Here is a 13,608-nt window from a genome sequence, read left to right on the forward strand (position 1 = left end):
GTGCAACAAACACACCCTAAGATTAATCAAATAAAAAAACTTAACGGAGTGGGATGACAAGAACAACTTAGATGATCATAGTAAGAGATGACAGACTAAATTGATAAGTTTGGAACATATAGAACCTAACTGATGAGTTGATAAAACAGAAGAGACCATACGTGGTTCCTCTTTTGGCCACCATAACTATCATTTCAAAACACAAGCTCGCACACACAAAGTTAGATTTAACGCAATTGTCCTACCGTTTAAAACATCACACGCGCAAGCGCGCGCATACACCATGCAATCTTCAGTATTGATCGTGGGATTCGCCATCCGATCACATGTACGGTGGTGTGGCTTCAAGACTGCCATATTTTGAATGGCGTTACTTGAAATTCTTGCACAGGTAGGAGGAAGCATAAGAAAAATTCCAATACAGCGGCAGATGAACGTGGATTTAAATTGTAATCTTTTCTTCTTTCATTGATAATAGAACGACGATTTACGACGACAAAATTTCATGTCAAGTATGTGTCTGCACAAAACTATCATTCTACGATTCTAGTATTATACTACGAGTCTACGACCATATACTCACTGGAAAAGGAAAGAACAAATCAATCTGGTAGCTTGCTTTCCGTGAAACCGTGAATAAATTTCATCACGTTTCCAAAATTCAGTTCCCGCCATCACCCTTTTTTAAGACCCATGAAGAACCGCTGGACACGCAGAACTCATTAATGACCTGCACAAGAAAGCAACTTGTATTAAGAAATGATCACGAGAAATTGTATTACAGGCCAATGCTGCATTCATCACTGATACACCATTTACACCATTCACTAAACATCGCGATAACCTGGAGTACTTAATGAAACCATGATTCTGAAAAGAAACCGATGTGTTTGCAGGCTGCTGATACATAAGAACCATCGAGTGGTTCAAGAACAGAGTTGGAAACGTAGGGCAGCAACAAGAAGACGACAATGGTCAGGTTTAGGGTTTTTAGAGCCTAGGGTCTTCTAAATTTTAATTTGTTTGAGGAACATGTCGCAAGATTGGAGAAAGAAATTGTGTTAGGTAACCTGACAACCAATGTAAAACTTTGTCGAATCACAAACATGAAATAAAACTGACCTTGCTGAATTCGTTAGCAGTGAATTCCTTCCCAAGAGAAATCTTAGTTGCTTCAGAAACCTCACCCCTTTTAAGCTTAGCATTAGGTCCTTTTGCACATAGAAGATCCATAACAACCTTCCTGCAAGATCAAACTCAAACTTAAGTTAAATAAGAGTAGAACTTATTACTTTACGACAATTTTAATGAAGGGAATCTTGCTTATTCTGAAATCACACAGGAACATGCACAGCACAACATCATCATAGTTGCTATTAAGTATTCAAGTGATTCTCAAAACCTCTTCTGGTAATATGTCAAAGCCCCAGTGAAGGTGAACAACGTCGTATGCTTTTGGGACTAAATAATTTAAAAATAGAAGAAAACGGGAACAACCTCAATTTGTCATGCTCTGGGTGATCTGGTGATGATTTCAAGACATACGAACCATGTATGTCTATCGCAATTTCACTTATTACTTTCTGCAGCTCATGTGGAGGAGCCTGAACTCCATATTGTGCAGCCGTCACTTTTTTACTTCTAGGATCAACCTTTGGAAGAGTAGATGTTCTGACTGCCAGATCACTTAATCCTCTACGTATCAGTTGAAAGCTGCCCACAAAATGACAAAACTCAGGACGACAAGAATGAGAGAGATACTTCCAATTTTAATGATAGCATTCTGGCATTAAGAACAAAGAGCATTAGTAATGTAAAGTCTACACTCGCTGTGTAGGGCAATAAAAACACTTCTTAAGATGATTCAATTAATAAGAAAGTACTGTATGATTATTATTAAACCTTCAAAATAGAGCAACACTAGGGAACCACCATTATGCAGGATGAGGATCCTCTCCGGATCCTCTTTGTGGGGATCCTAGGGATCCTCACATCCTAGCCGTTCATCGTACATCGTGCGGCCAATTTTCATTAGGTACTATTTGTGTTTAATTTTAAATAAAAATTATTCAAAATGATTTCTGACCACACGATGTACGATGAACGACTTAGATGTGAGGATCCCTAGGATCCCCACAATTTAGATCCTGATGCGATCCAAATCCCATTATGCAGTCATATTACGCAGAACTAAAAATTTCAAAACAAAACAAAAGATGAAAAAGATAGTCTTGAAAACTTTGAAAACTTACTTGCAAACCTTGTGTTCTTGAAAAACCTCCTTTATAGCCTCTTGCAGAGCTGCTCGAGTTTCATCTGACATGGTTCTTCCCCCAGTGTGAACTTCACTTGTAGCTTTTGTCGTACCTTTATCAGAATTCAGTGGTTTGCCACGCGTGGTAGTCATACTAGCACTCTTCAAATAACGGTCAGTATTAGATTTAAAGGCTATCCTCAACTTTTCTTCAATCCTGTCCCAGTTCTGTTCTTGGGTTTTAACAATGTCCGGGTAGCGTTCCATGAATGACATATCTGGTTGCTCTTTGAATTTCCAATCTTGAGTGGAAGGTCTTGAGACAGCTAACATTCTAAGGGATTCATACACATGAGTTCTAATGCCCTCTTGGAGGTCTAGCTGTGAATTACTGATTACAGGATTCTTCCGAAATAAATTCAGGATGTAATTTCTAGCTGTCTGCCGATCTTTATGATCTTTAGTTGATATATGATTTGTATCCAAGCCTTTATCATCTTTATTTGGATATAATAATAAGGTTTTTGGAACCCAAAGACCAGAGGACAGCAACAACTGAGCATGCTTCTGAAGAACATCCAGAAGTTCTTCCGCGGTGTGATCGGGAGCAAAGTACTTCTTAAGATCACTGAACCGGCGTGCTACAGGTTCCTGTTGTGGGACAATTATGGTTTCATTGTCACAACTTCAAGAAATTTTGAACTATAATAGAAAAATTAGCTATTTTCCATATGATGGAAACAATGCTGATAAGTTCGAAAAATTAGCTTCAAATTTACCAGTATATCATCAAAACATTAATTTGTGGCTTTGGTAATTGCAACAAACCTCAACAATCAACTTCTTGATACGCTCTTCCAGAGGCAGGGAAAGCAGAGACCTAAAATGACAAGCAGAATGGGATTAACATAGTATATACTTCCATCATTGTTTATCTGGCCAGCAACCAGGTGGTATTTGTGCAAATTTCTCTTTTTTAAAGGGGGGATAAATTGATAATCATCATACCTCTTTGAAAATTAAAGGTAATGTCTCCAAAAAGAACTTAATAAAAGGAAATAACATATTATAATTTCCACAATGTTAAAGTGAAATCAAATGAAAGAACTAAATAATATAAAAATGACCGCACCTTCTTGAAGAACCTTTGCACGTTCTAGGACATAAGGAGTCAACATAGTCATGCCTTCAAATAACAAAATTCAAACATTATAATTAGCATATCTAAAGCTTTTAAAGAACGGGGGGACAGGTAAGTACTAGTAAGGAAAAATAAGAACATACGGGCTCATTGTAAATTGTATAGGTGAACTTTCTTGCCCCACCATCTTCCGTAAATATCTGGCCGAGAAGTCACTTTCTGAGCTATGATACCGAAGTGGAACCCAACTCTGGAAGATACAGTGGAGAAAATAGATATCATACATTATTTATTCATATAAATTATCACAACCAATCTAATAAAATCAACCGCTGTAGCTCCTCCTGGACCATTACAGATACTTAAACATTCACAAAACTAAGCACATATTTGCCTTCTGGTATAAACAAAAACAAAATCCACAGCATTAATTCCTAGGAATAGCAGAAAAAGATAAAAAAAGCATTAAGAATAAAAAATCCTGTCAATGTCAAATAAGCAATCAACAAAGTCAACCACAGTTGTCAATGTTTCAAAATCACATGTTTAATGATCGCTAATGTGGCATGTTTAATGATCCTGACATGTTTATAATGTCAGGGAGAACAAATGTCCAGTTTTTCCACCTGTGACATTAAGAAGATTTGTACCTATGTCAGGCAAATAAAGAATGACCACCGGAATACTTTTTTTTTTTTTTTTTTGAACAAACGATATTATCTACACTTAGGGGGAGGGGATGGGCTAAGCCTCACAATGGGCTAGTGATAATGTGGTTCAAATTCACCTTTGTCGAGAATCGAACCTAAGACCTCTCACTTATAAGTGAAGAAGAATACCACTAGGTCATACATGATTTTCTATTGTTCCAATTTAATTCACCAACAATAAATTTCTCCAGTTTCATGACCAAAAACATAAACCACGAAAGATCTCATACATATCCTTTCACATGATTTATTACGATTTGAAATGAAAACACAAGTTAAATGTTTGTTCTAAAGCCAACTAATGTATAAGAAGATAAAGGACGTGGAGTACCCAATGCACTACACAAATCTTAAAGGGAAGATAAAGGACATGGAATAAACCATAAATAGCCAAAGGATTCAACAGAAATGAAAACGAAAGACTACCACATATGCAATTGTCTTAGGATAAATGAAACTTCTAACTTATAAGCCGCACTTACAAATAAAACTTGATAATGTCATACTCAACTCAACAATCAAAATAACAATTTCTCATCTGACAGGAAAACAAGAAGGGAAGAATCATTTTTCCCATTGATTGAGTTACCTAAAAGATATTAACTTTTTCACATGTAAACCGAAACAAAAAAGCAGAATAATAAAGACTCCACATCAAAAACAATAGAAAGAAACAATAATCAAAAGAGAACACTTGTAATGGCTGATGACATCAAACATTATTATGTTAACACATAGTAACATTTTCTCCTAAGGAACCCAAAATGCACAAAAAACCACACTGGAACTGCTCATAAATAGCTTATATTTGTTCATAGCCACCAGTTCAGAATATTAAACAAAGTTTGCAGATTATAAATAGTAACTTTCCCATACCTCTTCATCTTCAATTTTTTTCTCAGTTGAAGACTCCATCCGCTTGTTCTGAAACAAAATAGTCTCATGACATAAATCAAGTCCTGTTCTGTAAACAGTCATGACTAAAAAAAGTGCCTGGTTATTGTAAATCTTAAAGTAAATCCTGGGTAGATTTGATAAGTTCCAATAATACACAAGGAGCAAAGACTGCCGTAAGAACTCATGAAGGACAAACCGAAAGCTTTCCCATAACTGTAGGATTACATCAAGGCTCATCCTTAAGTCCTTACCTTTTTGCGTTGGTAATGGATGAGTTAACACGACATATTCAAGATGATATTCCTTGGTGTATGCTTTTCGCAGACGATATAGTGTTGATAGATGAAACTCAGGAAGGGGTAAATGCAAAGCTTAACCTTTGGAGAGAAGTGTTGGAATCTAAAGGTCTTCGCCTAAGCCGATCAAAGACAGAATATATGGAGTGCAAGTTCAGTGCAAATGGAGGCCAAAACGAGTTAGGGGTGAGGATCGGAGATCAAGAAATACCAAAGAGCGACCGTTTTCGTTACCTAGGATCTATCTTGCAAAAGAACGGAGAATTAGATGGAGATCTCAACCATAGAATACAAGCTGGATGGATGAAGTGGAAGAGTGCATCCGGCGTGTTGTGTGACCGCCGTATGCCACTGAAGCTCAAGGGAAAATTTTATAGGACGGCAATAAGGCCGGCGATGCTGTATGGCACAGAATGTTGGGCGGTGAAACATCAACACGTACACAAAATGAGTGTAGCGGAGATGAGGATGCTTCGTTGGATGTGTGGGCACACGAGAAATGATAAGATTAGGAATGAGGATATCCGGGGTAAAGTAGGAGTAGCCGAAATTGAAGGAAAGATGAGAGAAAATCGGTTACGGTGGTTTGGACATGTGCAAAGAAGGCCTACTGACGTTCCGATTAGAAGATGCGACTATGGGACAGAGGTTCAGGGCCGAAGGGGTAGAGGAAGACCTAGGAAAACTTTGGAAGAGACTCTAAGAAAAGACTTAGAGTACTTAGATCTAACGAAGGACATGACACAGGATCGAGCACAATGGCGTTCTAAGATTTATATAGCCGATCCCACTCAGTGACTTGGATTTTCCAAGTCTCCAACCGAGAAGTTTTCCTCACTCGGGAAATTAAGGGAACACTACCCCAACCTACATGCTCCACTCAGAAAGCTTCAACATACAAGCTTTAACAAAAGAAAATTCAAAGAACTTAGCGAAGAAGGCTTTGGTGTATTTAACACAATACGTTGAAATGAAGGAAAGCTTATTTATTGATATCCCCGATAAGCTACAAATATGTACATATACATGAGTCAAAATAAGCACACAAGAGGGAGCCTTCACAAAGGTTGCTTAGGAGAAGTCTCAGCAGTCGGTAGAGCCCCAGAAAGAGAAGGCACCGGAGGGGGATCATTTGGAGCCTCAGTACTGGACAGAACCCTAGAAGGAGGAGGCATCAGAGGTTGATCATTTGGAGCTTCATTACGCGGTACAGCCCCAGAAGACGAAGGCAATAAATGCCTTTGGAACAAACCCACAAATCTCTGATGATCAAGTAAAACCTGACCATCAGTTTCCTTCATCTGGTCAAGCTTCCTCTTCATGTTTGTAGCATAGTCATGTGCGAGCCGGTGCAACTGTTTATTCTCATGCTTGAGTCCTCTAATCTCCTGTTTGATACTCATCACTTCAGCCGCCAATGATTCAACTTGGCAGGTTCGAGCAAATAGGCGTTGGGCCATATTAGACACAGAACCTGCACACTGAACACTGAGAGCCAGCGAATCCTTAACAGCTAACTCATCAGACCGTTTGGAAAGTAGTCTGTTATCTTTGGGAGTGAGAAGGTTCCTGGCCACCACCGCAGCGGTCATATCATTCTTCATCACGGAATCCCCAACGGTAAGAGGACCAGTAGGGGAGACGAAGGATGGGCGCCATATGTTGTCTGGAGAAGGCGGGGCTGCCTCTTCAACAAGGTTCAAGTCAAAACGACGGTCGGAGGGGCCAGACATTTTCAAAGGTGTTGAAGAGAGAAGAGGTCGGACAAATCAAGATCTTAGAAGTGCAAGAATGAAGCTTCTACTGGTGGAGATTCAAGTGTGCTTTGGAACTTAATGCCAGCCCCTATAAAAATCTGCACTCGACGAAGCTTCAGAAATCGAAGAGGCGCCTGCTCAGAAATCGAAGAGGCGTTTGCTTTCTCAAAAGCTGGGCTACTTAGAGATCACGAGGGTTGATCTCAGAAATCGAAGAGGCGTTTGCTTTCTCAAAAGTTGGGCTGCTCAAAGACCACGAAGGCCGATCTCAAAAATCGAAGAGGCGCTCGCTTTCTCAAAAGCTGGGCTCCCCAGAGACCACGAGGGCCGATCTCAGAAATCGAAGAGGCACCTACTTTTCCAGCCTTTTCCAGCCTTGTCAGCACCTGTCACACGCACACTCAGTTTTGCGGAAATTATGGGCATTCTGTCAAAGACTTCTGGGGAAGTAGAAAACACATGAATCTTACTGTTCAATCACCCACTTCTCACACGCAACAATAGCTCATGGGTACCACAGATAACTTTGCCAAAGTTCTCTGCCAAAGTTGAGCACATGAAGCTTGCAGCTCCCACTACATCGCTCTGACCAAGAAGGGTAAAAGAATAGCAAAGAAACAGCACTAACAAAGTTTAGACCCATAAATTTTGAAGGTCTAGCTACCATATTATTACCCACAAGGGTAAAGGAACAGTACCACTGCTGGATAATTGGAAAGTCCCTGTGTGTCAACCTCTGTGCTTCGTGGCAAGGTAGACTAGCAAACATGCCCAACCTTTACTCACATTCGAGAAAACACTCCCAATAAGATTGCTTGCTCCAAAATCGAAGAGGCACCGTCCTCCGAATCTCGAGAGCCAGACTCCCAACATGACTACTTTCTTAAAAATCGAAGAGAGGGTAAAGGAACAGTACCATTGCTGGATAATTGGAAAGTCCCTGTGTGTCAACCTCTGTGCTTCGTGGCAAGGTAGACTAGCAAACATGCCAAACCTTTACTCACATTCGAGAAAACACTCCCAACAAGATTGCTTGCTCCAAAATCGAAGAGGCACCGCCCTCCGAATCTCGAGAGCCAGACTCCCAACATGATTACTTTCTCAAAAATCGAAGAGACACTGCTCCCCGAATCTCGGGAGCCAGACCCCCAGCATGATTGCTTTCTCAAAAATCGATGAGGCATCGTTCTCCGAATCAATCGAAGAGGCGCTCGCTTTCTCAAAAGATGGGCTGCTCAGAGACCACGAGGGCCGATCTCAGAAATCGAAGAGGCACCTACTTTTCTAGCCTTGTCAGCATCTGTCACACGCACACTCAGCTTTGCAGAAATTATGGGCATTCTGTCGAAGACTTCTGGTGAAGTAGAAAGCACATGAATCTTACTGTTCAATCACCCACTTCCCACACGCAACAATAGCTCATGGGTACCACAAATAACTTTGCCAAAGTTCTCTGCCAAAGTTGAGCACGTGAAGCTTGCAGCTCCCACTACATCGCTCTGACCAAGAAAGGTAAAAGAATAGCAAAGAAACAGCACTAACAAAAGTTTAGACACATAAATTTTGAAGGTCTAGCTACCATATTATTACCCACAACTGTAAAGGAACAGTACCACTGCTGGATAATTGGAAAGTCCCTGTGTGTCAACCTCTGTGCTTCGTGGCAAGGTAGACTAGCAAACATGCCCAACCTTTACTCACATTCGAGAAAACACTCCCAATAAGATTGCTTGCTTCAAAATCGAAGAGGCACCGTCCTCCGAATCTCGAGAGCCAGACTCCCAACATGACTACTTTCTCAAAATCGAAGAGAGGGTAAAGGAACAGTACCATTGCTGGATAATTGGAAAGTCCCTGTGTGTCAACCTTTGTGCTTCGTGGCAAGGTAGACTAGCAAACATGCCCAACCTTTACTCACATTCGAGACAACACTCCCAACAAGATTGCTTGCTCCAAAATCGAAGAGGCACCGCCCTCCGAATCTCGAGAGCCAGACTCCCAACATGATTACTTCCTCAAAAATCGAAGAGACACTGCTCTCCGAATCTCGAGAGTCATACCCCCAGCATGATTGCTTTCTCAAAAATCGAAGAGGCATCGTTCTCCGAATCTCGAGAGCCAGATACCACAGACCACTTTTTCAAAGTGCTCTGACAGAGTTAAAACATGTGAAACTGGCAGCTCCCACTACCGTGCTATGACCAAGCAGGGTAAAGGAATAGCATTACTACTTGTTGTTAGGGAGACTCCTATATATGTCGACCTCCATCCCCAACGGACAGGCAGACCTGCAAAAATGCTCAACCCTTCATCATATCTGAGAGGGCACTCCCAACGAAGCCTTTCGAAATATTCAGCTTTCTTTCCCCCCGATAATACCTCTGCAAACAAGCTATACTAGAGCAAGAATATCTCATATCATCAGGGTTAAAAGCAAGAGTATCCCATATCATGCTTTTTCCCTGTCTTTTCTTTTGGCCTTGTTTTTACCTGCAAGACAAGGAGAAAGAGAGCAATCAGTCAGCACTTGGAATCAAGCTTCCAGCCAGGAACTGACTGCCTGGAACCCCTTACCTGATTACTTACCTGGCATTGCTCTCGAGTACTCATCTTCAACATCTTATGTTTCCAGGGAAGATTCCGCATCTGCTTGAGGAACAGATAGGGCAAGTGCGAAGGATACAAGGAAGCATGTGGAGACAAGCGTAACAGCACACGTGCCGATACATTCATTACTCTGTCAAAAGCAAAAGTATCCCATATCAGCAGGGTGGAACGTACTCTAGATTTGATGGACTTGTTTTGACCCTCAAATTCTTCAGTCGGCCTTATACTCTGGAGGAAACCAGAAAACCCTCCAGCTCAGTTCAAGAATAAGCCTGTGGAAAGTTACTTCTTCAAAAGCAAAAGTATCTCATATCATCTCTTCTCATTTTTCTTCTCTTTATCCTTCATGCTGCTGCAAGATGGGGAGAAGGTGAACAATCAGTCGGAGCTCTGATTGCTTACCTTGTTTGTCACCTCTTTCAGCAGACCCCCTAGCTCGGCGACTTGGGGGACTCCTACTACCTGGTTTGTATCGCGCTTGACCAAGCCTGAAACTACAAGTAAGCTTCAAGTGAAATTGATACATTACCTTGTGCATCTCCACCAGTTAAAGATACCACCCCTGGATGGAGGAAGAGTACTTCCAGAGAAGATGCCACATCTACCTATGAGACAGATAAGGCAAGTCAAGACGACACCACACTCCGATACTTAGAAGTTTCGTGATTACGAGATCATTCTCCCACAATATTTCCTAATGGCATTTGTACTAAATCATTCACTTGTACTCACTAAATGAGAGCTTGAACCTATGTACTTGTGTAAACCCTTCACAATTAATGAGAACTCTTCTATTCCGTGGACGTAGCCAATCTGGGTGAACCACGTACATCTTGTGTTTGCTTTCCTATCTCTATCCATTTATATACTTATCCACACTAATGACCGGAGCAATCTAGCGAAGCTCACAAAAAGCGATCGTTTTCGCTACCTAGGATCTATCTTGCAAGAGAACGGAGAATTAGATGGAGATCTCAACCATAGAATACGAGCTGGATGGAAAGAGTGCATCCGGCGTGTTGTGTGACCGTCGTAGGCCACTGAAGCTCAAGGGAAAATTTTATAGGACGGCAATAAGGCTAGCGATGTTGTATGGCACAGAATGTTGGGTGGTGAAACATCAACACGTACACAAAATGGGTGTAGCGGAGATGAGGATGCTTCGTGGGATGTGTGGGCACACGAGAAAGGATAAGATTGGGAATGAGGATATCCGAGGTAAAGTAGGAGTAACCGAAATTGTAGGAAATATGAGAGAAAATCGGCTCCGGTGATTTTGAACATGTGCAAAGAAGGCCGACTGACGCTCCGGTTCGAAGATGTGACTACGGGACAGAGGTTCAGGGCCGAAGGGGTAGAGGAAGACCTAGGACAACTTTGGAAGAGACTCTAAGAAAAGACGTAGAGTACTTGGATCTAACGGAGGACATGACACAAAACCGAGCGCAATGGCGTTCTAGGATTCATATAGCCGACCCCACTTAGTGGGAAAAGGCTTTGTTGTTGTTGTTGTTGTAAAGAGCCATAATTCTGTAACACAATATCAAATTGGATAGAGAGAAATATAGAGAGAACCTGCATCTTTGATGGACCAATGGATTTTTCTTGTCCAGAGTCTTCCAACTTAACTGTAACTTCTGCATCCCCTTTGACACTGTTCTTCCTTTTAGAGCCACCAGAGTTCAAATGATCCAATGAGGGTCGAAGCTGTACAACCGCGTGAACAGGATTCAAGTGTAACTGCAAAATGAAGAAAAAAACCAACAGTCTCACAAAGTAAGATACTATAAATATAAAACTGAATTACTCTCATAGGAGATACTAAAAAGTTACTAATTATATGTAGCATGTGAGAGTAAGTTTAATTGGAATTAATAAATATATATTCTCAAACTACCAATAAAAAAGAGAGAACAGAAAGACAACTTTGTTTGCACTTGTCTAGACTCTGAACATTTCATTTCTGAGCAGAATTAAAGTTCTCATTTTCCATGTGTGAGAGAGGGCAGCCATGTCAGAGTCATATAATGGATTAGAAAAACAAATTTGATCATACATCAATAAAAAACCAAATGCATAATTTGCATCTATCAAGCAAGCCACATATTCATGATTTCACAACCACTCTTGTTAACGAACTGCCTTGGTGACACAATGACATTGTGTTAGATTTGTGCTCTTAGATGTTCAATCCAATCCCAAACAACAAAACTCATTCTTTGTGACCAACCACATTTGGAACAGAGAGATAACATACGGAGGAGCAGCACTTAGCATCTAAAATTTACACAGAATCCTTTGCAAGAAGAAGCTATATGGAAGCTTGGAATTGAACTTTGTTTGGGTCTGAAGGCCGTTCAGTAATTATTTAAACCTAGCCAGCTTTCAATAAATTAACACCACTCAGAGTAAACACCAAAACACTTCCAAGGTACGTATTTCAACACTACTTGATCAAAAATAAATAACACCCTATTTGCTTTGCAAGTTCAATGACTGCACTCTCTTAAAAAAAAAATTTGGAAGTGACCAGAAACTCAACTGCCCCACAAACTCAGGAACCCTCCATAACGTTTTACTTACTAAAACTTTACTTTGAGGGTAACAAGGGATGTGGTCTCGTCAAATGATCTTAATGACAAACAACCTTCATTAGAAGTGCTTGAGATCAGAAATTGGCTAAAAACTAAACCGTTTACAAACCTACAGTTGTTAATGTAAATCCAGCAACATTCAAGATGCAACATAAAACCCATGGATGTTAAAGTTGATACCTTATTGCCCATCAAAACACCAACAGCATAGCCACTTGTGCCAGGCGGCTTCCATGTTGTAGACAAAGTCTGAAAATAAACACAACACAAATCCCCAACCCGCTTTACATTACATAACAGTGTAGGCAACAATGTCACAACATCCAAAACATACTCAAGCTATTGCTACAATGTTTATGCACAAAATTGACCTGCTTTGTCATTTTCAATCTACTAGCGCAATCTTCATCGAAATTCTTCGGGTCCCGATCGAGAGACAAATCAATCTCCATTTCTGAAGTGGCGGGGTTCAGCCTCACCTCCTCGCACCGGCTCTCCAACTCGTAAGGCCGCCACCACGGCCTCAGAGGATATTGCAATACATACAACTAATAACGAAAAAGATCAAAATTTTAGGCAAATCCTTTCCAAAAAAACAAGAAATTAGAGCAACAGAGAGAAGAATGACAGACCTTAGAGTTGTCATCGATTTTCGGATTGAAGAAGACGTCGATTTCCCGCACGACCTCGTCTTCCAGTTCGTCTTCTTCCATAGGATCATCCTCTTTCGATACGTCGCCGTTTTCGGTTTTCAAACCGCCATTTGAGTCTTCGGCCTTCGGCGCGCTTCCTTCTTCGTCTTTCTTCTTCACAATCCGGGCGTCCAGTTCTTCTCGTGAAGGTTTGAGCTCTGGCTCGGACTTCGGGACCGGTTCTTGTTTGGCGACGGGTTCGGATTTGGGTTTAGGCTTGGCCTTGGAGGACCGGGGCACAAACCGGTTGGGCCGGGAAGGGGCCTGGCTGGTCGCATCGAGGTCTTCGAGGTTCATCGTCGGCTACTCTGTGGTTTCTGTTTGTTCCGGTGAGAGGTGGTGGAGAACGGAGCTGTGAGAGTGGGGGCTTTCGTGCGCGGTTCTTTTTAGGGGTTTTCAGGGGTGAAGTTTGCGTGGGGTTTTTATAAGTTTCGGACTCTTTAAATTCAATAATTACATTTTTGGTCCACGTAATTTAAATTGTTTGTCACTTTGGTCCGTGTTATTTTAAGGGGTCTTTTAATTACATTTATTTGAAAATATAAGTTTGTATAAAAAGATACTAGATGAGGTGGTATAAAAAGATGGTAGCAGAGGGAAGTTGAAATGCCTCTATAATTTGGTTTACGGAAGGATGGACTGTTGTGATGAAGCCATCAG

The 13,608-nt window shown here is 41.0% G+C and overlaps 1 protein-coding gene across 1 annotated transcript; it reads right to left on the reverse strand.

Annotated features, from left to right (window-relative positions):
• Positions 1–441: 441 nt before the first annotated feature.
• LOC103401669 (uncharacterized) lies at positions 442–13,396 on the reverse strand. Its single transcript, XM_008340382.4, has 12 exons — positions 12,889–13,396; positions 12,628–12,804; positions 12,437–12,505; positions 11,238–11,402; positions 4,982–5,029; positions 3,539–3,645; positions 3,387–3,440; positions 3,083–3,134; positions 2,253–2,905; positions 1,498–1,713; positions 1,123–1,243; positions 442–730 (listed from the first exon to the last, which is right to left on the reverse strand). Exons 1-12 carry the CDS (start codon positions 13,243–13,245, stop codon positions 662–664), a joined length of 2,088 nt encoding a protein of 695 aa, XP_008338604.2. The 5' UTR covers positions 13,246–13,396; the 3' UTR covers positions 442–661.
• Positions 13,397–13,608: the final 212 nt, after the last annotated feature.

This window comes from Malus domestica, chromosome 02 (assembly GCF_042453785.1).
Source record: "Malus domestica chromosome 02, GDT2T_hap1".
Lineage (NCBI taxonomy): Eukaryota > Viridiplantae > Streptophyta > Magnoliopsida > Rosales > Rosaceae > Malus > Malus domestica.